Genomic DNA, 24,087 nt, shown 5'->3' on the forward strand with positions numbered 1-24,087 from the left:
TTAAAATATAATATGGAGGCTCAGTAAATGTCAGCTATTGTTAACTTGGTCACGGCAAGATAATTCCTGCTTAAAATATTAAACTGAGCACAATTTTCAAATTATTAAGAAAATAATTCCTCTCTTCCAGAAGTTCTTTGGGTACTAGTCACACAATATTCTCTATCATTATAATCTTCATCAATAACCATAAACAGCAACAACTTTTTTCTGACAAAAAAACCTTATACAAAATAAATTTGCTATTCTTCCCTTTAAAGTAAATAACACATCTTTCGAAGTTTACTTATGTTTTCAACTAGGCTACCCTTCAAAAAATAGTAGTAAACTGTGCTTTCATAAACATTTATTTTACTTATTTTTATTCTACATCACTCCAGAAATATTCAAGGATAAATAGTTGCATTTCTCTTCCACAAAGAGATGTACCTTATTCTTATCCTGATAAAGAAGTTTAATTTGCACAGAATTCAATGTTATTTCTTAAGGGAGTTTTTCTTATTTGAAGATATTTAGGATGTTACTACTGTTATTTCACTTTTTTTTTTAAATAAGTGCACCTACAGCATATGGAGGTTCCCAGACTAGGGGTAGAATTAGAGCTGCAGCTGAAAGCCTACCATAGCCACAGCCACGTGGGCTGTGAACCACATCCGTGACCCAGGCTGTAACTTGCAGCAACATCAGATCCTTAACCCAATGAGTGAGCCCAGGGATTGAACCTACATCCTCATGGATACTAGTTGGATTTTTAACCTGCTGAGCCACAAGGGGAACTCCATTTATTTCATATTTTAAGACCATTTTTCCTTTCTTTTTTAGCTACCCCGTGGCATATGGAATTTCCTGGGTTAGGGATCGAATCTGAGCCAGAGCTAGGACCTAGGCCACAGCTGCAGCAATGCCTGAACCTTAACCCACTGTGCCACAGTGGGAATTCCAAGACTATTTTTTTCTAAGAGCAGTTTTAGGTTCACAGCAAAATTGACAAGAACATAGAGATTTTCCATATACCTGTCCCCTCATGTGCATAGTCTCCCCCATTATTAAAATCCCCACCATACTGGTACCTTTGTTACAACAGATGAACCTACACTGACACATCATTATCATCTAAAGCCTATAGCTTACATTAAGGTTCACTGTTTGTGGTGCTCTCTCTGTATCTGAACAGATATATTACACATATCTACCACCCTACAGTTTTATATAGAGTATTTTCACTGCCCTAAAAAACCCCTGTGCTTTGCGTATTCATCCCTTTCTCCCCCCAGGATATTATTTTAACAAGTGGAAAGAATCTTTTGTATAAAAAAACACTTTCCTCAATGTGATTCATTTTTTTGGCCTAAGGCTTTCAGAGTATCAACAACAAACTGCCAGGGGCAGTAATTTAATAGGTTTAAGTTCCAAGCTGTTGACATGCATATATTTAAGTACCAAACTAGCTCTAAAGTTCCAGTTTCAGTGCCTTTATCAAACAAAATCCCTGCCGGCCCAGAGTTCTCAGAGACTAGTGAGAATTTAATTTGAGCCTGTAATTTGAGAAGAAAATACATTTTCAGTGATCTCCAGGACCAATGGAATACTGGTTTCACTAAATAAAACTTATTGTTAGCTATGTTTCCTTAAATTCCAATAAGCTAAACATTATATTCCCAGTTTAGACCAGGAGATACTATAAAGATTCAGAACACACTTAGAAATAATATTTTAGATGTATATAGTTTATTTTGATGATAATTACTATCATCAGTAAAGGCTAAGGCTTAAAAAGCATGTATGTCTTAAATTAGGATCAACATTGTAAGAGACAGATAGTGATACTTCCGAATACTACTATTTTTTTTGGCCATGCCTGTGGCAGTGAGGAAGTTCCCAGGCCAGGGATTGAAGCTGTGCCACAACAGTGACTGAGCTGCTATGGTGACGTCAGATCCTTAACCCACTGCATCATAAAGAAACTCCTATGTTTACTCTTTAAAAAAGCCATTTTAAGTAGTTTTTAGAAACAGTTTTCTGTTAGTAACCAAATATAAATTTTGTTAGCTATAGATGAATAGGTAGAGAAGGCAAGCAAGTTTAAACAGAGCAATTTCATTTTTAAAAATTCTACCAATTCTAAGAAATATTGCTTAAAGATTTATTAAAGTAATTATATAACACACAGGGTGCCAAAGACTTTCTCCTTGACCAAATTTTAATCAGGCTCTTCTGAGCTCTCATCTCAACTAGACCTTGATCTTCTCTCCATCTCGTCTATGGCTTGCCTTGCCCAATCTTAGCAAGAATCCTGCTGCCAGTTTAAAATAACATATTTAACCATAAAATTTACAACATATAAGAACAAAAAATAGATTCTACTTTATTTTCTAGTTATCTTTCCCAACCATTCCCTTTTAATTTATAATTTCTCTATTCACTAAGTTAGAAGGAAATCATTCCTAAGTCCTCTTTCTGGACTCTCTTAATGTAAGACATCCAGAATGTTGATAGATTTCCAAGTATGTATCTTAAGCGTTCATTTAGTAGTTCAAAGTGATAAACCTTAAGTTGTCACTCATTAAACAGGAAAAAATTTATTGGCTCAATCTCAATAAAGATTAAAAAAGCTGACTTTTCTTAAATGCAAAATAGCATTGATATACATATGAAAGGACGGAAAAGGACCCTATTTGGTTTGGAGGATATGCCTGAAAGACTAGATCAAGAACTGAAGAATCACAGGGAACCGTATCTAATCACTTGTGGTGGAACACTCTGGAGGATAATATGAGAAAAAGAATGTGTACGTGTGTGTGTGTGTGTGTGTGTGTGTGTGTGTGAGAGAGAGAGAGAGAGACTGGGTCACTTTGCTGTACAGCAGAAATTGACAGAATATTGTAAATCGACTATAATAGAAAAAAATTAAAATCTTAAAAAAAAAGAACTGAGGAAGTATAAAAGTCTGAGATATAATGTTCTAATGAGTTAGGAAAAAAGTTAAACGTGAGTGAAAAGATCACCTAAGCAACTAGTTGCTTAGGAGTTTAAATGTGTTAAAATACACACTTACACCCAACCCTAAGTGTTTGGGCAGAAAGGTAAAAAGTTCCAAGTGACCAGATACAATGGGTGTTGTTTTGGAAATAATCAGGACCGAATTAAGAAATTAGGGGAAAATCTACCCCAAACACCCTGAGATTTAGGTGCCAGAAAGCAATGATGCATATGCCAAGTCCAAGAGTGTAGTGTTCAGCAGTGAGAGCCCATGATGGATAGAAACAGATGCAATGGGAAGCAAAGAAGCATTCTGCCTTAAGATCTGGTGCATATCTGGCATGTTATGGTATTTCTAAATTAAACATGTATCTTTTTTACCAATTTTACTTTTTCTTCAAAATCACTGACAGACCTGGTTCCACAGGCCAGCTTTAGCACTTAATTACTTGGGTCTTAGTTTCTTCATTGGCGAGTCTAATACCTGCTCATATATCTAGCAATATCTTAAGAATCCAATGAGGTTAACAGAGATGGAGTTAGACATAGCAGATACTTTCCACAAACAAATGCCTTAGCGTTACTGAATTCGGAGTAAAATGTCTAAAAGTTCAGATCTTTGTGTTTAGCAATTTGTTCATTCGCTCAAAACAAACAACACTTTACTGGGTCCCAGGCACTGAGGTGAGTACAAAAGATAGACAAAAAAGAGAATGGCAAAAGTAAACCAACAAATTCTCCTTTGCCTTAAGCCTATGGTTCTGAACAAGGCCCAAACAATTAGGACCACCTGGGGAGCTTTAAAATTACTGATGCCTAGGTTCCACCCAGAGAGATTCTGATGTAACAGACCTAAGGTAGAGCCTGGGCACCAGAATTTGTTGTTGTTGTTATTATTTTTAGGGCCACACCCACGGCGTGGAGGTTCCCAGGCTAGGAGTTTAATTGGAGCTACAGCTGCCAGCCTGCACCACAGCCACAGCAATGCCAGATCCAAGCCCCGTCTATGACCTACACCACAGCTCACGGCAATACAGGATCCATAACCCATTGAGCGAGGCCAGGGATGGAACTGGCAACCTCATGGTTCCTAGTTGGATTGTTTCCGCTGCGCCACTAGGGAAACTCCCAAGGCACCAGAATTTTTAAAAGCTTCCTCAGCTGATTCTTATGTGCTGCCAAGGTTGAAAGCCACTACCTTAAGCTAACATTAAGTGCAAATCATTACGGTGGACACAAGTAACTATGACAAGCATACAGTCAGCATCCTGGCTTTTCAGCTTTTCAAATCTTTGTATACCTTACCACTGTTAGCAAAACAACTTACATAAACAATAGCCCTCAGTAAAGATGTGTCAATCATTTAAAAACAACTATAATTCAAAGCAGCAAAACCGTCAAATCAGTATTACACAGGCAATATAAAGCATAGAAATTAAGAGGTAAGAGATGAAAATGAGTTGGGCATTAAAAATAACTACAAGGAAGGGGAAAGTAGGATCTACACTGGACTCTACAAAGTGTTTTATTTCTTTATTATTTATTTATTTATTTTTGGCCACCTGTGACATGCAAAAGTTCCAGGCCAGGGATCAACAGCAGTAACAACACTGGATCTTTTAACCATTAGGCCACCAGGGAAGTCCAAAGTGCTTTAGGATAGTAGGGGAGTAGCAGAAAGAGGGCATTACAAATAAGAGAATGGTGGAGTTCCTGTTGTGGTGCAGTGGTGTACGTCACAGATGTAGCTTGGATCCCGAGTTGCTGTGGCTGTGGCATAGGCTGGCAGCTGCAGCTCTGATTCGACCCCTAGCGTAGGAACTTCCATATGCTGTGGGTGCAGCCCTAAAAAAACAAAACAGGGAGTTCCCGTCGTGGCGCAATGGTTAACGAATCCGACTAGGAACCATGAGGTTGAGGGTTCGGTCCCTGCCCTTGCTCAGTGGGTTAGCGATCTGGCGTTGCCGTGAGCTGTGGTGTAGGTTGCAGACGCGGCTCGGATCCCGCCTTGCTGTGGCTCTGGCGTAGGCCGGCGGCTACAGCTCCGATTCGACCCCTAGCCTGGGAATCTCCATATGCCGCGGGAGCGGCCCAAGAAATAGCAAAAACAACAACAACAAAAAACAAACAAACAAACAAACAAACAAAAAAACAGAGAATGGTAAGAATGAAAATGGTGGGGGAAAACAGCCTTTTGTAAGCAGGTAAGTTTGGTAGAAACAGGTTTATTTGGAGATAATAAAAGAGAAAGAAAGAGTAAGATAAGATGAGTCAGATAGCAGTAGTTAAATGCTGACATTAAGCCTGCTATTCTGTAGGTGATGGAGCACTGCCAAAACCTGAGTGGGAAACTCCATTAACAAAAATTAATCTGGAAGCACAGGAGTCCTCAATATGGCTTCATAAAACCTGGAAATCGGTCTGCCCTTTAAGAGTTAACTATGAAATCAAGACAGATGCTATCAAAGCAAGATTCATTCACTCATTCATTCAACAAATATCTTAAGGCCTATTTTATAAAGGCACTGTTTTAGGCAATGGTGATTCAATAGTATATGGTCCTCATAGAACTTACATTCTAATGGGCTGAGAGAAAAGAGAGAAAATTCCATAACTAAACTCCATGGCATGGTAGCTAGTGATAAATGCTAAGGGGTAATAAACACTAAAGCAGGGAAAGGGGATATAAAATGGTAGATGGGAATAGAACATGGTCACCACAGAGGGTTCACTGAGAAGGTAACTTCTTTTTTTTTTTTTTTTTGGTCTTTTTGCTATTTCTTGGGCCGCTCCTGCGGCATATGGAGGTTCCCAGGCTAGGGGTCGAATCGGAGCTGCAGCCACTGGCCTACGCCAGAGCCACAGCAAGGCGGGATCCGAGCCGCATCTGCAACCTACACCACAGCTCACGGCAACGCCGGATCGTTAACCCACTGAGCAAGGGCAGGGACCGAACCCGCAACCTCATGGTTCCTAGTCGGATTCGTTAACCACTGCGCCACAACGGGAACTCCTAGAAGGTAACTTTTGATTAAATATCTGAAGGAAAACTAGAAATGGAAGACAACTCTAAAGAACAGAACAAATGCAAAGACCTATTAAGTGAGGATGTATAGCTGGAACAGAAAGGAGCAGGGGAGAATAGGTAGGATATAAGGTCAGAGATATAAAGTGGTAAAGAGGTAAAATCCCAGATCATGTAGGGACTTGTAGTCAAAGTTAACTCTTATTCTGAAGAAGATGGAAAGCCATGGAGGATTCTGAGCAGAAATGACATATTCCAACTTACATTTTTGAAACAGATCACTCTGAGTGCCTCATTGAGGATAGACTGCTTATGGGGAGACAAAAGCAGAAGCAGGGAGACCAGAGAGAAGGCCAGTGCAATAATCTGTGTGGGAAATCATGGTAACTTCTTTCAGAGTGGTTGAAATAAGGCTGTGGTGAGAGTCAAGTTCTGGGTATATTTAGAAGGCATAGCCTACATGATTTGCTACAGACTATATGTGGATTGTGAGAGAAACAGGACAAAGATAATACTGAAGAATGAAGGTGTCATTAACTGAGAGGGAAGAAGACTGAAGAAGCAGCTTCGATATGCAAATTTTTTTATACTTCAGGGCTTCCTTCCACCCTTGTAAAATCTGTCTAGAGAAAGAAAGTCACTGCTTTAAAAGTTAGAAGGTGCCCTACCCAAAGATCTGACCTGATATTGGTGTTGGATATATTATCCTTACTATGGAAGAAAATGTCATTAAAATGCTAAACTATACAGTTAACATCCTTGGTTCTGACTCTATGTTACAGTGAAAAAATTATGATTTGATTTATGTAATTGATCCACTTGAAAAAAAGAATCTAGTCCCACCTATATTTATTAAATTGTTACCATCCTTTTATATACTAGTTTCATCAGCCTAGCTAATATGTGTTTGTCCCTTACCATCCTGATGAATCCAGCTTCTAAGCATAACAGGCAGAGGACTAAGATTTGGATAGTATGTCTCGAATTGCACAATAATTATTCGGTAGCTTATTAAAAATAAATTCCTGAGCGCTGGTCCCCTACCCAAATTCTGATTCATTTGGTCTAAGAAAGAATCTTGTTTGTGAAAGAAACACATTAAGTGATTCTACTGAAGGCAATAATGTTCTAAGGGTCTTAAGAGAGACTGGGCCCTTGGCTTTGTTGAACTTTCATGTTTAAACCCCTACAGTCATGTTTCTCAACACTTTGAGTTTATAACACTTTTTTTTTTGTTTTGTTTTTTTTGCCTTTCCTAGGGCCACTCCTGCGGCATACGGAGGTTCCCAGGCTAGGGAGCTGTAGCCGCCGGCCTATGCTAGAGCCACAGCAATACAGGATCTGAGCCACATCGGCAATCTACACCAGAGCTCATGGCAATGCCAGATCCTTAATCCACTGAGCAAGGCCAGGGATCAAACTTGCAACCTCATGGTTTCTAGTCAGATTTGTTAACCACTGAGCCACAATGGGAACTCTCCTATAACACATTTTTAAATACTAGAATTCTTAATGGCATACCTGAAAAAGCTCAAAAGACCACTAAGCGACTTTGTAGTTATATTAAGTCATGACCAGAGAACATCAACGTTTCGGTGTCTATACAAGCATCTACATCACTACACCAATTAAACTTGATTACTGTTTGGGATCATGTCATTATTTCAGTAGAACGGCTATCTCAACTCACTACCTATTATCTACTCAAAAGGAAGCATATGGCTAAGAGCACAGGCCTGGAAGCAGATTACCAGCAGACTGTATTTGCTCTTTTATTACTAATTCTAGACATTTGATCATATTTTTAAACCTCAAATGTGCATCAGTTTACTCAGCTGTAAAAGGAGGATAAGTATCCTATGAGTATATTTTCAGATGAATACATTTTAATGCATAAAATATCTAGCACATCAATAAGCACTTAAATGTTACGTACATGCAAAACAAAAATTTCATGAAGCAAAGTCCTCTCATGTTCTAATAAATCCACCACTTTTCTTTGCTGCAGCCTGGCCTTATGCTGTCTTCCTACTTATATGGTATATATACCACAACCTACACTACATTGCATGATCCACTCAACCAAACATTCTACCTAATACACACTGCCCTAACAATATGTATGGCAGTTACAGCAAAAATAAATTTCAGGTACTGCTCAAAATTTAGTAGTGTGAAAAATTGTGGTAAATCAGCAAAAATGAAGAAAAAGGGAGGCTGGAGGCAAAGAGAACAATTAAGAATGCTGTTAAAAATACTCCAAGCATAAAAAAAGGCACCGAATGAAGATAACAGTAGAGGAATGTGGACAAGTTAGACATATTGTTAAGTGAAAAGTATACTTAGCTGTTTGAACATGCAAGGGACAGAAAAGAGAGTGCTAAGTAACACTGGCTGCTGCTTAGGGGAACTGGGTAGCTAGAAAACGAGAGGGAAAGGACATTTTATTTACGTCCATTCCTACCTTTTGATGCCAATGTTCTGAACCTATGTAACTAAGAGAGAATGGTGGGATGAACAGAAATACAGAGGTTGGCAGAAGGTTCTGACAAAGGGAGAAAGGAAGATTATAGTATATAATATTAAAATTATCACTTAGTTCAGAAATTCCCAAATAGTCAAATTGTCTTTAAAAAATTACCCACTAGTTTCTCCAAGACGTGGTTTTTATTTTTAGGAGCTGATCCATATAAGCACCTTTTTTTTTTTTTTTTTTGGCCCAAAAACGAAAGTAGTTTGTGCACCGGAGAGAGAAAAGAGCAAATGACATCTGGTCCTATAGTGTGTGCTTTTCTGAGCGCTAAAAGAAAGGACTTACAGCAGATGAAGGAAATACTTTTATTAGACATTTTGCAAGGCTCAGAGTATACACAGTCAGCCCTCTGTATCCATGAATGCAGAAATGGAGGGCTAACCGAAACTACAACATTTTACATAAGGGAATTGAGCATCCACAGATTTGGATATCCATGGGTCAGGGAGCAGGTAAGCGTTCCTGGAACCACTCCCCAGTAGATACCGAAGGACAAGTGTATACAAACTAATTTTGATATGCCATAAAGCTCTGCAACTTTATGGACTTCACTATGAAAATGCTCCCAGGGGATTAAATGGTCTCAGCAGTGCCATGACAGAGCACCAGTAATGACAGAAGGTGCTTGGGCACAATGAATGCCCAAATTGGCACCCAGAGTGTGGACACATTCCTGAACACAAGAGATACCTACAGATTACCAGAAATAACTGGGGAGGAGGGATAAGGAAGCATGAGTTTGGGAAATAGGAGAATGAATGAAGTTGTGATTGCTTGGTCTCTTTCATAGCAATTGCTTGTGCCTACACTATACACCTAGTGCTATGCTAGGCTAGGCAGCAGATAAAGACTTGGTTGCAGTTACCAAGGATTTCAGTTTCGTTATCAGAGAAAATGTGCCAAACTGATGGAAACTCCTAGAACATTTTGATGTTTCAAACTTTTGAGTTTTTTTTTTTTTAATTAGTTTGAAAAAGTTCATTAAACTTGGTCAAGTCAACATGATCCAATTCAAGGCCCACAGGGGTAAGCAATTTTTCCAAAATCATACTGGTGGCTGAAAGCACAGCAGGAGGGGCCAAGTCTCCTGATGCTCAGAATCGTTCTTTTCCACTATGCTACAATACCTCATTTATAATTCATTAAATTGATTACTTTATTCTGATTTTTTCATTCATAGTTACATGGAAAAAAAACAGTACAGTGAAAAAAAGCAAGGCTTCTGAATCAGACCAACCTGCAATAAGAATTTTTTGATAAATTACACTGCTTTGCTTAGCATTAAGGCTGGTCCTAATAAAAACAGATGTTTTAGAAGAAATAATAAACCTACCTTCTTCACCAATATTGGGAATTTGAATTTGTATTTGATTACATTTTATGCTCCTGCCCAAGGATTTTGTAACAGATTGTATGACTACTACTCAGCAAAGCTAACTGAAAAGAAGCTTAAAAAAAAAAAAAAAAGGGTAGTATTATTACTAATCAGTGACTTGTTAGAAAATAGACATGGCAATTAAGCTTTAGGCAATTAACACTGTCAATATCCAAAGCCATCTTAATTTGCACTAAGAAAATATACATGGCAATTAAACTCACCTAGTAAATTAAGGAGATAATACATAATCAAAGAAATCCAGTTTAGAAGTATAAATCTTTTTCACGACCTCTAACAGAGCCCTCAAATTTCTGCATCTTTTAACATTTTCCACATCTTTCCTAAATAATTTTGATAAACCTGTTTTTCAAAAAGTGCCTTAAAGATGATATTGTCTAAATTTAAAGCACAGAAGATAATTTTTCAGTTACAGCATTTTTGAAGCTATACACAAATATTCTACTAGTTAGGCTAAAGAGGAAAAAAAATAGCACATTTTTCAGCCCTAAAATTATGTCTGCATTTATGTTTTTAAAATGTTGAATCATGAAATAAAGGAAACTGTGCAAAGAACCCAAACAAGTAATTAACCTCATAATTCAAGTTTCCTAATTATGGTATTTTGTCATTTTGGTCTTGTTAAGCATTTGGAACCAAATACTAAAGAGTCTAAGTAACTAGAGGAGTAGAGCTCATTCTCAGAAACTGAACTCGAGGATAAGACTAAAAGCATTTATTTCTGCAAGTTATTACACTTTCAACTTCCTGTTTTATTTAGGCAGCTCATCATGACCATTTCAGGTAACAATGCAGAAGTTAAAAAACCCAACTTCCTCTTTATAACGTAATTAAAAACTATAGCAGTTAGTTATGAGAATGATTGACCTTATTAACTTTTATAGAAGTACTTGCAAGGAAATCAGAGACCATCGCCACCAAATTCACCTCTGGGTTCACTGCTTTCAGAAAAATAAAAAGCAGTATTAAAATGTATTTGGTATCATGACACACATGCATTAAAAAAATCCTATCGAATGCAGCTGAAGTCTTATTTAAAAAGAAAAAAAATGAAAATGTTACAGTTCCTTCAAAGAAGAATCAACACAAACTAAGGCTGAAAATAACTTGTTTGTAATGGTGCCTTGGTTGTAAAAGTTTTCTACAACAAGAATCTCACTTAAGGGTCACTTGTTTATGAATGCTAAGATATTCATATCAGCAAGTCTTTTTGGAAAAATAATTTTTCAATTTTTGAATTCAGTTAAAAGGCATCAGGAGCCTGGAGGTAAAGAGGTCAAGGTAGGTTAGGTACAAAGCTGAAGAGGAATTAAAGTAACCTTACAAGTCAAAGCCCTTTCTTTTTACTTATAGAGAGCCACAACAGAGAAATACAGATCAGTTCATCTCTGGAAATAAAAACCTAACAAAATCTCAGTAATCTCAAATCATATGAATTTATTATATGAGATTTAAAAAAATCAGCTATTTTTAATTATCTACACTAACAAAGACAAGACAGCTAATCTAAAACTTGTGCACTGAATATGAAATTCATCAACATTTTCTGGCAGTAGATTTAACTTACTAATTACGATTTGCTTGCTCCATCATTACTAAAACTAAGCATTAAAAGAAGTATGCTGGGAGATATCAGAAAATTGGTCACAGATCTGCTGTTATAAAATCAAAGCTATTAATGCTACTGATTTTAACACTGTCAATATCCAAAGATATCTTAATTTCCACTTCGAAACACGTATTTTTTCCCCCAAGTTTAATTAAAAAGGCATTCTAGGAGTTCCCGTCGTGGCGCAGTGGTTAACGAATCCGACTAGGAACGATGAGGTTGCGGGTTCGGTCCCTGCCCTTGCTCAGTGGGTTAATGATCCGGCGTTGCCGTGAGCTGTGGTGTAGGTTGCAGACGCGGCTCAGATCCCGCGTTGCTGTGGCTCTGGCGTAGGCCGGTGGCTACAGGTCCGATTCGACCCCTAGCCTGGGAACCTCCATATGCCTCGGGAGCGGCCCAAGAAATAGCAAAAAAAAAAAAAAAAAAAAAAAAAGGCATTCTAACACTGTTTCAAGAAGCAAAAACTCGACATTGGTAAACGTAGTATTGCTTGGGAACAGAACTGCTATCTAAATTCTTAGTGAAATTTTCCTGTAATAGCATTTTTGCTTAAGGTAAGTAGAGCATCGGCTGGGCTACTAAATGTTCTGTTAGCCCATGATTTTCTCTGTAATTTAATTTCATCTGAATCATAACTGCTTGCTTTAGAATAAACATTATAAATATTTTATTATAGTTTTCCCTGTAGCGATAAGTTCACATACAATATAAAATGCCCTTTTCCCCCAAATCTTATATATTTATGAGAATCAATTTCCAAGTAAGAAAAATCTAATGTTGAAGTGTTGTTCAATGGCTTCTGACTGTTTAGCATATTCCTCAGCATTTCAAAATGACATGGTATATCTAAGTATGATATACCAAATTGTTCTGTACTGACTACTCTTGGATGGTAAATAGTCCCCTTCTCATCCCAATCTCTTTTATTAAAAAAGGAAAGAGGCCAGATACATTTACAGAGCATTCAAGAGTGCACATTTTGTAAAAGCCACTGCGTGAAACAAGACATAATTCTTGTCCTGTTATGTAGTGAAATTACTGTAATTTCCAGAGGTTCTAAAATCTTTAACATAGTTACTAAAAGGCCTGACAAACTGTTAAGGTGTGCAGCTGTCAGGAAAAAAGTTATTCCACCTAAGGTAGAATATTCTCTTGTATTTAAGACACTTTTTAATAAGCAAGTGCACAAATTGCACACTCTCAAGTTCAACTATAATCAAAAACACCACAGTGGAGCATTAAAGAAGATGCTTTGTCCAGACTTGAATGTGTTAACATGAGTATTATGTTCTACATAAAACCTTTGAGTTAAAGGGAAAAATCCGTTGGCTGTTCTTGATTTGTTAACAAAAAAAAATTTGAAAATTATTTTTCAGAAAATATCGTTAAGAGGATGTAAGAAGCAAGGGATGGAATCACGGGCGGCGGGGGGGGGGGGGGGGCGTATACATACAATCCAGGGAGTGTCTACAGGGAAGTTCAAATTCTGAAGCAAATGTACTGAGGCTCACACATTTATTACTGCCTATTATTAGTTCAGCCCATAGTATGTGGGAAAAGAGGTGTGTGTGGATAGTCAGCCAACATTTTAGGGACCTCTCCCAGTCGAGGAATCGTGACAGCAAAATCACTTCCTGAGGAAGGAGGAGTAAAGGGGAAGTTAAGAGGCCACCCTGACCAGGAAGTGACTCGCCCTAAACTAGCCCCAATCATATCTTAAAATGGGGGGATGGGGTGAGCCCCAACAGCTAAAGGCGGTAAAATAACTGCCTATGTCGCGACCATTGTCGCCCCCTCTCTATAATTACAAAAAAAAAAAAAAAAAGAGCCCATGGTCACGGTTCATTAACGGAAAGTCTCTTCTCTCGCAGGAAGGCCACTGGGCTGTGCCTCAGGCCCGGGAGGAAAAGAGACTTGAGGAATGGAGAACTGGGGCCACCGTGAGGCAGAGGAAAGCCCCTCAAGAAGGAAGCGTCCCGACTGCGGAGAGCATATGCCAGCACAGGCCAAGAGGCTTCTTTCTCCTGGGGGCACAGCCAGGGTTCCCACCTCAGCCAAATCGGGGCGCGGTTCCCTGCCGCGGGAGCAGGTGAGAGAAAGGCGGACCCCTTACCTTCTCCTCATCCGACACCCGATCCTCGAAGTCGGCCATCTTGGGCTGCTCTGGCTGAGCCGGGCCCTGGCGCGAGGCAGGCCGGGAAGGAAGCCGAGTGATGGAATCACAGCGAAAGCCGTCGGAAGGACCCGCCCGGAAACGGTGACCGCGAGGGCGCCATGTCAGTTACGGGCGGGGGGATGGCTTTGGCGCCGGCACTCCAATAAGTCGGCTTGCCTAAAATGACTTTAAGTCTAGTATCTTTCGCACTGAGTTGCATTCATTTCCCCATTCATCTGTGGGACTCTAGGTGCGTGTTTCGACTGGTATTGGCGCCCACGCTCCAGCTGACCAAACGGCAGTTGCTTGCTCCGGTAGATTTTCCCAGTACCAAAGCTCTCCATGCAGCCGAGTCCAAAGGGCTGAGTACTGCTCGGACTCTGAAACGGTCGGTGGCTTTTTCAACCCCAGGGATGGGGTGAATCGTGACTCACTCGTATGGAGGCAAAACACTTCACTTCGGGGTCACATCTCGGTCCAGTTCTTCCGGAATAGCTGCCGCTATCCGGCCCTTCCCGCCCTCGGAAGGAATAGGTAGCCCTATTTTGGAACACTCCTCCACCTTCCAAATCTTCTCGGTCCTGGCTCCCTGGGGCTCTCAGCCTTCACGGAGGCCAACTTCAGGTCCTCCACTATCCCAGGATTCCCGACTCCCGGTTTCCTGCCCTTCTAACCCTCCCAACTCGCGGCGCCTGCGAGAGCGGCAAGATGGCGGACGGTGACGGCTTAGGTGAAGCAGCAACTGCTGCGGCATCTCCTCCAGCACCTGCTCCCGGCCTGAGCCCTTCGCTGGGCTGGAGGGAGCGGCTACGCGCCGGCCTGGCGGGCACTGGGGCCTCGCTGTGGTTCGTGGCGGGGCTGGGGCTGCTTTACGCTCTGAGGGTCCCGCTGAGGCTGTGTGAGAATTTGGCAGCGGGTGAGAGGCCCAGAGCTCCCCGAGGGCGGGAAGGGGGCCAGGAGAGGTGCGGGGGGCAAGGACCAAAGGGCAGAGATTCTCAGTAGTCTTTGGAGGGCTTCGGAGAATGAGCCGGTGAGCGTGAGCGAGTGGGTTCTTTTTCTCTTGGGTCTCCGCTTCGCAGCTGATTGTCAAACCTGAGCGGCAGCTACCGGCTCCTCCCTAGAGCTCTTGAAGTTCCGCCCTCTCTCGTCAGTTGTTCACCCGAGCAAAAACGCACCTGAAAAACTGTAAGCTTCAGGTGGTAGGACAGATGAGAGCGTTTTCTGACTTGGATGCAGAATTTATAAACACCCATCACTGGTAGGATGCCTTGAAAAAAATTCCTTTAATTCTCCTGCCGCTCAACTGAGAATCCATACCCAGACAACAAAAGCTAAAAGAAAGAAAACACCACGATCCTAGCCAACCATTCTCATGTTTTAAAATGGTTTTGTCAAGAAATCGTTTTCGTGCTGTTTTTGTCCGTTCTGTTTTAGGCTTTATCTTGAGTAATAGAATAGAACAGTACAGGAAGTCAAAAGAAAAAGAGCCACAAACAGCAGTGGGTTCTTAGTTCTTTCGACATTTGTGGTGCCGACAGAAGACGTGTAAGAGGTGATGATCGCTTGGATTCTGCAAATATTATTCTTTAGCTGTAGCCAGGAAAAGTGGATGGGAGCCAGGGCCTTTTTTCATGTCATTACAAGTTGGCAACCTCAGATTAAGATGGAAGTATTTCTGTTATGTGAGGATTGTGGCTGACAGCACCGTAGTTTATTTTTCTGTAGCAAGAGAAGGCAAATGTCTCCTTTTCAATCGAAAGACTGTGAGATAATGTTCTGAAATATTTCGGATTTTTTAAGAAATAGTATGGAAATTCAGATACAACTAACACTAAAACATAATAAATTGGCCTTCTTAGAATGAAAAAGCTAATTTGATGTTTCTGTTACAGGTTAATGAAGTTTTGTCGTTTGTACACTCAGTGAAAAGTTCCTTATTGAGTATATCGGTTTTATTTTATTTTATTTTATCTTATTTTACATATTAACTAGATACACCATTTGGATGAGAGTCAATGACTTTATAGATTTCTATTTATTTCTAAAACCCAAAGTGTTTATGAGATAGTTATTTGAAGTGAAGAATCTGGTCCAGGTTTTCAGTGAATCAGGTCTGGGAGCTCCTTAGTTTGTTGCTATTCTCTTTAGGCTATTTTGCTTCTCTAGCTGACATACCAAATACACTGTTTCCTTCCCTCTAATTTGAAACACTGGTTTGTATTTAACCAAGATAATTAGGGAGTAGTTTTAAACCTCCTTTGTAACAGGATGTTGGTTTAGCTTATCCTTATGGAATTGCAAAAGTTCTTGTGTAAATTATGATTTGTATATTCTTGGTTTTATTCTCAAAAGCAAGGTAAATTATCTAATTTGCTTATTTAACAAATCAGCTTATTTAACAGTCAGTGTAAAATCCTATCCTTACATATGTGAAGGCAAGTTGAAGATATGATACAGTGAGAATTTAAAGTAGTTTTTAAAAAATTACAACTTTCTCAAATCTCATACTAGATATTAATAATACTCTTCTTCCTCCACACAAAGACACCCACATATTTGTAACTTGAGTACGTCGTACTTTTTTAAACTTTAATTTTTTTTTTTTCTTTTTGGCAGTGACAGTCTTTTTAAATTCATTGACACCCAAATTCTATGTGGCACTTACAGGGACATCTTCTTTGATATCAGGGCTAATATTTGTAAGTAGTTTTCATTTCCTTTGGTATTTATCTAAAAGTCAAATCTCTTCATATGTTTATTATAATAATTATAAATACTTATAAATCAGCATTCTCAAAGTGTGTAAAAACTTTTCTTTCTTTCTTTTTTTTTTTTTTTGGTCTTTTTGCCTTTTCTAGGGCCACTGCCGCGGCATATCGAGGTTCCCAGGCTAGAGGTCTAATCGGAACTGTAGCCAATGGCCTATGCCACAGCCACAGCAACGCAGATCTGAGCCATGTCTTCAACCTACACCACAGCTCACGGCAACACTGGATCTTTAACCCACTGAGCAAGGCCAGGGATCAAACCCACAACCTCATGGTTCCTAGTTGGATTCGTTAACCACTGAGCTACCACGGGAACTCCAGTGTAAAAACATTTGAAAAACACTGCAACTTCCTCTCCACTTTTGGAGATTGGCAGTATTAATTTGCATACAAAAGACTATTATATGTTGTGGGGGGTAGTGGGAGGTGTGTTATGAACTAAATACTTGTAGGCTCAGTTTGGTAACAAAAATGGGCAGAGTATAAAAATTAAATTTTTTATTTAGTTTGAAGACATAATCTGGACAGTGCATGCTCCTTCTAGAAAAGTCTAAAGCTAATTGTTGCCATGCAAACTTGCACACCAGTATTACCAGATCTTCTAATTTTTCAAATGATATTTAAGAGAAACCGGATATATTAGAGTTTCCACTGTGGTGCAGTGGGTTAATCTGGCTTGTCTCTGTGGAGGCACCAGTTCAATCCCCAGGCCTGTGCAGTGGGTTAAGGATCCAGCATTGCTGCAGCTGTGGTGTAGGTCCCAGCTCTGGCTTGGACTCAGTCCTTGGCCCAGGGAAAGCCAAAAAAAAAGAAAAAAAAGAGAGAGAGAGAGAGAGAACCTGGATATAAAGTTTTTATATTAAAAACTTCCAATATTTTAATGATGGCAAGATTGGACAAACAAAATTTATCTGTGTCTTGAATTCAGCCCTTTGGAAAAATACTGCTACAGATAAAAATCATAGAAAGTATTAATTATGGCATGCATGGCCAATGAAATTTTTCTGTATTCTTTTTTCTTATCTCTAGGTGGTGCTCTGTAACTATAGTACAAATGTAGAAATAATAGCATTTGGTTTTTTGGTTTGTTTGTTTTTTATTTTGTTTTTTTAAATAAGGATGAAAACTTAACCATTTTGTTAGATGAGAGATTTTTCTCTTGACTTAAAAAATTACTGAGGAATTTAGGGGTAAAACTCTTATTATAAATCCTCAAAATCTATAGATTGATAAAGCCTCCTCATAATTTATCCTATTTTGCCAGTAGCATATAAAAATCTAAATAAAGAATATAGACTATCTTTAAACAGCTAATGTAGTGGAAAAAACATTAAGCTAGGAACCAGATATTGTAGTTTTGACTCTACCACTTACTACCTGATAACTTTGAGCAAGTCACATGAATTCTGAGTCTTAATTTCCTCACTGATGAGGGAGAAAATGTTATATATTATGTATATAATACATAACTTACATGTATAATAGGTAAAACAGCTTTTAAAATTTGCTATTAGTTTTTTGGAGTTCCCGTCATGGTGCAGTGGTTAACAAATCTGACTAGGAACCATGAGGTTGCGGGTTTGATCCCTGGCCTTGCTCAGTGGGTTAACGATCCGGCATTGTCGTGAGCTGTAGTGTAGGTCACAGACACAGCTCAGATCCCGCGTTGCTGTGGCTCTGGTGTAGGCTGGTGGCTACAGCTCCAATTCGACCCCTGGCCTGGGAACTACATATGCTGAGGCAGCAGCCCTAGAAAAAGCAAAAAGACAAAAAAAATTGTTATTAGTTTTTTTAATCCAGTTTTAAATTTACAAAAATTAGGAAATTCAAGTAACATTTTAAAGATTAAACTGTGTCATTACCCTTGAAATATTACTAAGTTTTTATTAGCAAAATTTTATTATTTATTAATTTATAATTTATTTTACTACCTGAAATGAGGAAGCTAGTTGTGCTGCTTGTGTTATTTCTACCTGAAGAGGTAGTGTGCTTGGGAGCTTGAAGAATAGCAGCAGAGCCAATTGTTTAATTATTACAAGTAAAAAGATTACTCTGAAAGGAAAACACAAGCCAGTGGGAGTGTATAACATAGCTTTCTGTTCTGTAGGATCAGGAAAAGTTCCCCTCAGCTGTATTATTTAAGCTGAAACCCAAAGGAGCCAGACAAAGGGAGTTGAGAAGCCTAGAGTATCCAAGTATGAAACGTTCTGCTAATTCCACACAGAGAATTGCTTTTGATTCCTCTTTTTGCTACAGTGATAAATGATGGAAACAATAGAAATGAATATCCTGATTTTTAAATGGTTAAAAAAATAGGGGAATCAATTGGATTCTTAACCTACATTAACAATACTGCAAATACTGTAGTGGTATTTTATTGTTCAAAAGCACTTATAATTCCTGTTAATCATATTTAATAGATAGAACATTGAAGTTCTTAGAGTTTAGAAGTTAAATGGCTTGCCCAAAGTTCATACCTAATGTATGACTGAAGTGGGAGTCACATGTGGACAATTCAACACTAGTTTAGTGCTTAATCCACCATGCTAGCTGTTTCAAAATTGCTTTTCTTTCTTTCTTTCTTTCTTTTTTCTTTTTAGGGCCACACCTGTGGCATATGGAAGTTCCTGGGCTAGGGGTCACATCGGAGCTGCACCTGCCAGCCTACACCACAGCCACAGCAATGCCAGATCTGAGCTGTGTCTGTGACCTACACTGCAGCTCATGGTAATAATGCTGGATTATTAACCCACTTAGCAAGGCCAGGGATTGAACCCACATCCTCATGGATACTGGTCAGGTTCTTAACCCACTGAGCCACAATGAGAACTCCCCCCAATTTTTTTTTTTTTTTGTCTTTTTGCCTTTTCTAGGGCTGCTCCCGAGGCATATGGAGGTTCCCAGGCTAGGGATCTAATTGGAGATGTAGTCACTGGCCTACGCTCATGGCAATGCTGGATCCTTAACCCACTGAGGAAGGCCAGGGATTTAACCCGAAGCCTCATGGTTCCTAGTCAGATTTGTTAACCACTGAGTCACAACAGGAATTCTTCTTTTGTTGTTATTGTTTTTTTTTTTTTTTTGTCTTTTTGCCGTTTCTTGGGCCATTCCCGCGGCATATGGAGGTTCCCAGGCTAGGGGTTGAATCGGAGCTGTAGCTGCCAGCCTACGCCAGAGACACAGCAACACAGGATCCGAGCCTCATCTGCAACCTACACCACAGCTCACGGCAACGCCGGATTGTTAACCCACTGAGCAAGGGCAGGGATCGAACCCGAAACCTCATGGTTCCTAGTCGGATTCGTTAACCACTGCGCCACGACGGGAACTCCCCTGTTGTTGTTCTTTTAATTATACTACAGATAGAATAAAATGAGAGTGTAATATAAGTTAACATTATTTATAGGTTAAACACTTACTGTTTTTTAATGGTTTATTTACAGAAATATTTATTCTGGTATCACCTGAGCTTGTCTGAATTTTATAACAAAGCTATAAAAAGGTATTTTATCTTGATTTGGCATGTGTTAATCAGGGAATCTTGTGTTTGGTTTATTTTTTGGAAGGAGAGCACACTTAAAATGGTGAATTAAACAGGAACATCTTGTGAGAGTGTTTTGATTTGAGCTCGTATGTCTGCTGATCAGTTCTAATTTAAGTGAAAGATGTTTTCTGTTTGTCACAGATATTTGAATGGTGGTACTTCCATAAACATGGCACATCTTTTATTGAGCAAGTATCTGTAAGCCATTTGAGACCATTGATGGGAGGAACAGAAAGCAGTATTTCAGAGCCAGGTTCTTCTAGCAACAGAGAAAGTGAAACCAGCAGACAGAATTTGTCGGGTGACTACTACTTATTTAATGTATTTTCAGAACTGTTTAGTTAAGATTGTGTTTGGCTGTGACAGATAGAAAACTCCTAACAATAGAGAGAAATTTGTCTTTCCTTTAAATATAGGTAATCCTATATTTAAAGAGAGCAATAATCACCAGAGACCAGAGACCTAGAGCAATAATCACCAGAGACCTAGATTCCTATTTTGTTAACCTGCCATTTCTAGTGCAGTTTTTCCTTATGGTCCAAGGCAGTTGTTCTGTCTTCAACCATCGTATCCACATTCTAGTCAGCAGAAGGAGACTAGACTGGGAGAAAGACGCCCTCTCCCTATACCTCAACCTGCAGCAGCTGGGGACACTTCCCAGAAGCTTAACATACTATTTCAGCATGCTTCCTACTGGCCAAACCTTTGTCGAAATGGCCCTAGCTAGCTGTAAGGGAGGCTAGAAATTGTAATCATTTTCTCAGTGTACATATGCCTAGGTGACAAGGTGATCTTATTACTGATAAAGGAGAAAAAAGAGACAATTAGCCATCTCTACCAAGAGAGCAAAGTTAGGAAAAATAGTTTCTCTTCTCAAAATATTTACAGAGACAACAAAATCTTAATTATTCATGTGTATTCTAAATTGTAGACTGTTTCTTTATATGTAGCTAGTAATACAAAGTAAATGTTATTAATGACATACAATTAGGAAAGTAAAATTTTTGAAGCCAAAGAGAAATGACATTTTTGGATTATTGTTCCTTTTATTTGGTATAGGTAATAATCATACAGTAATAATATAAATGAGTTCATTCCATAGAATGCCGTAATGTCTAATTCGTTCAATAAATCTGACCACTAGAGTTATATTAGTTTAATAGAAAACTATACCTGAGTGCAATGGCTGGCATTATTTAGGTGTTGTCAAGGGAAAGTTTCTGAGAAAGAAACATTTAAACTGAGCCCTAAAGCATGAGTGGATATTGACCAGAATTAGTAGGGATGGGATTGGCAGCCATTTAACAGTACAGGAAGGAGTAATGGTAATTTTCTTTTCCCTCTTCTTTTTCCCCTTTCGTAGAATAATTACAGAACTCTTAAGAATAAGGCACATTAAGATGAATATGGCATAGATCTCTCTTCAGGAAGTTTAGAGTCCAGTGTATAAATAATTATAACAATACTGCATTATGTAATTTTATTCCTATTGTGAGATTGAGTGTACCACTGCATAATGAGAGTGAAGATAACCTTAGAACATTCCAACTTGGTAGAGAATACAGAAATATAGATAAGTGATGGGAAAAGATGTAAAAGATACTTTTATATGGTGTATGGAAGTTACTCTGGTGACGTAAAGAGGGAATAGTCAGTTATTCTTGGAAGGAGGGCCACAGAATGTTTCACAGAAGAGATGCTTGAGTTAACCTCAAAGGTAAGTCAAAATTCTTCTTTGGTTCCACTTTTTCTCCCTGGATAACTGCCTCTCATTCTATAATACTGTCTTCCACAGACATATGGACTCAGAGAACAAACTTTAAATTTCTTCTTTCCATTCTAGAGACTCATTTCTAACTCTTTTCTAGAAATCTCTACCTTTGTTGGCCCTAAGCAACCCTAAACTCACTCTGTTCAAAGTGAAACTAATTATCTTCTTTCATCGGACACCTTCTGCAATCCTAAAATCTATTAATTTCCATATTAGAAACCTTTGAGTTGGTTTATATTGTTTTTCTCTCCCTTTCCTTCTCTGAACAGTTGGCCCAAATTATATTCTCTTGATCCCCCTCAAATAGTATCTTGACTCTATCTTACCTTCTCTTACTTCACCATTCATTGCCCTATATCTAGGCCTTAAATATCTCTTTCCTGGACTACTGCTGTGAATCCTTGCTGGTTTCCCTGCCCATGATACTTCTCCTTTTTGTACATTCTCTCCCTTACTATTTAAATACGTGGTTCTCAAACTTTTTAGATTCAGGAATTCTTTATACTCTTAAAAATTCTTGAGGACCTCAAGAGCTTTTGTTTATGTATATGTTGATTATATCCTCAGTATTTACCATATTAGAAATTAACACAGAAAATTAAGAAATATTTGTTAATTATTTTTAAAATAGCAGTGAGCCCATTACATATTTTTATGAACTGAACTGTTTCTCTCTCAAATTTCTATGTTGAAGCTCTAACCTCTAGTGTAACTATATTTGGAGAAATGGCTTTTATTTTATTTTATTTTTTGGCCTTGCCTGTGGCATACACAAGTTCCCAGGCCAGGGATCAAACCTGTGCCAAGGCGGTGACCTGATCCATAGCAATGACATAGCCTAACTTGCTGAGCCACCAAGGAGCTCCTTGAGATAGGAGTTATAGGAGACAGTTAAGGTTAAATGAGGTTGTAAGAAAGAGGTTCTAATCTGATAGGACTGGTAGCCATAGACGAAGAGGAAGAGAGAGATCTGTTTCTCTCTCTACCATGTGAGGATACAGGTAGTATCATCTGCAAGCCAGGAACAGAGCTCTCACCAGAATCTAACAACGTTGGCACCCTGATTTCGGAACCCTGAGAAAATAAATTTCTGTTTTTTAAGCCACCCAGTCTGTGGTATTTTGTTATGGCAGCCTGAGCTAATATACATATCATGAAAAATAAATTTTCCCCAACAAGAAAATGTTGGGGTTTTTTGTTTCTTTATGGCCACACCCACGGCATATGAAAGTTCCCAGGCCAGGGATTGAATCTGAGCTGCAGCTGCAATCTGTGCCGCAGCTGTGGCAACACCAGATCCTTTAACCCACTGCGCTGGGCTGGGGATCAAACCTGTGCCGCTGTAGTGAGCTGACCTGCAACAGTTGGATTCTCAACCCACTGTACCACAGCAAGAACTGCAAAACAAGAAAAATTTAATCGTAAATTAAATTGTTTTATGTTTATTTAAACCTCTTTAATGTCTACCTTAATAAAAGTGGCTTATTCTCATATCTGCTTCTGCATTGCCTGTTGTGAAATGGTTTAATTGACATCTATGAAGAAAATCCATTCTCACACAGATAATGTAGTCAGAAAAGGAAAGAGCATTTTAATAACCTTTTCAGTAAGTCGTGGATATTCTTTTTTAATACAACATTAAAATTTATTGAGGTAAAAGTTTAGTTGCAACTAAACCAATTAATCTGAACCTGAAGCTACATCAATTAACTTTTCCTCTTCTGTTAACATTAAATCCCTTGGTGACCCATTTTGAATGGGTGTTTGTTTCACTTACACATAATTTTATAAATCATTCATGTTGTTTAGAAAATACTTTCTTGGAGTTCCTGTCGTGGCTCAGTGGAAATGAATCTGACTACCATCCATGAGGACTCAGGTTCAATCCCTGGCCTCGCTTAGCAGGTTGAGGATCTGGTGTTGCTGTGAGCTGTGTGGTGTGTCGCAGATGCGGCTCATATCCTGCATTGCTCTGGCTGTGGTGTAGGTCAGCGGCTACAGCTCTGATTCAACCCCTAGCCTGAGAACCTCCATATGCCGTGGGTGTGGTCCTAAAAAGACAAAAACAAACAACAAACCTTTTCCACTGAGTTATGTATGTCTTTTAAATGTTGACTTATGGTATAATTTTAAAAAATGACATTTGTTAATATCACAGCTAATCTCACAAGAAAGCCTTTAAGTATTGGGAAATTGTCAAGCTCACAGTAGTAAACACAAATTTTGGAAAATTCTAATACTTAAAAAAAAAAAAAAAAAAAAGGAGTTCCCATCATGGCTCGGCAGATACAAATCTGACTAGTAGTA

General features: G+C 38.9%; 2 protein-coding genes across 7 annotated transcripts in view; one reads left to right on the forward strand and one right to left on the reverse strand.

Moving 5' to 3' along the window:
• CAPZA1 (capping actin protein of muscle Z-line subunit alpha 1) overlaps window positions 1-13,773 on the reverse strand; it is a 51,544-nt gene extending 37,771 nt beyond the window's left edge. The window contains exon 1 of the mRNA XM_047785002.1: window positions 13,656-13,773. Within this exon, the coding sequence (XP_047640958.1) occupies window positions 13,656-13,694 (39 nt within the window). The 5' untranslated portion in view covers window positions 13,695-13,773. The remainder of the gene's footprint in view (window positions 1-13,655) is intronic.
• Window positions 13,774-14,347: 574 nt separating this feature from the next.
• Window positions 14,348-24,087, forward strand: part of ST7L (suppression of tumorigenicity 7 like) — a 96,365-nt gene continuing 86,625 nt past the window's right edge. For 4 of the 6 annotated variants that reach the window (XM_047784992.1, XM_047784993.1, XM_047784994.1 and 1 more), the window contains exons 1-3: window positions 14,348-14,613; window positions 16,314-16,396; window positions 20,151-20,310. In XM_047784992.1, the coding sequence (XP_047640948.1) occupies window positions 14,406-14,613; window positions 16,314-16,396; window positions 20,151-20,310 (451 nt within the window). In that variant the 5' untranslated portion in view covers window positions 14,348-14,405. The remainder of the gene's footprint in view (window positions 14,614-16,313; window positions 16,397-20,150; window positions 20,311-24,087) is intronic. The other 2 variants (XM_047784995.1, XM_047784996.1) reach the window with 2 other exon arrangements.

Source organism: Phacochoerus africanus, chromosome 6, assembly GCF_016906955.1.
Source record: "Phacochoerus africanus isolate WHEZ1 chromosome 6, ROS_Pafr_v1, whole genome shotgun sequence".
NCBI classification, from domain to species: Eukaryota; Metazoa; Chordata; class Mammalia; order Artiodactyla; family Suidae; genus Phacochoerus; species Phacochoerus africanus.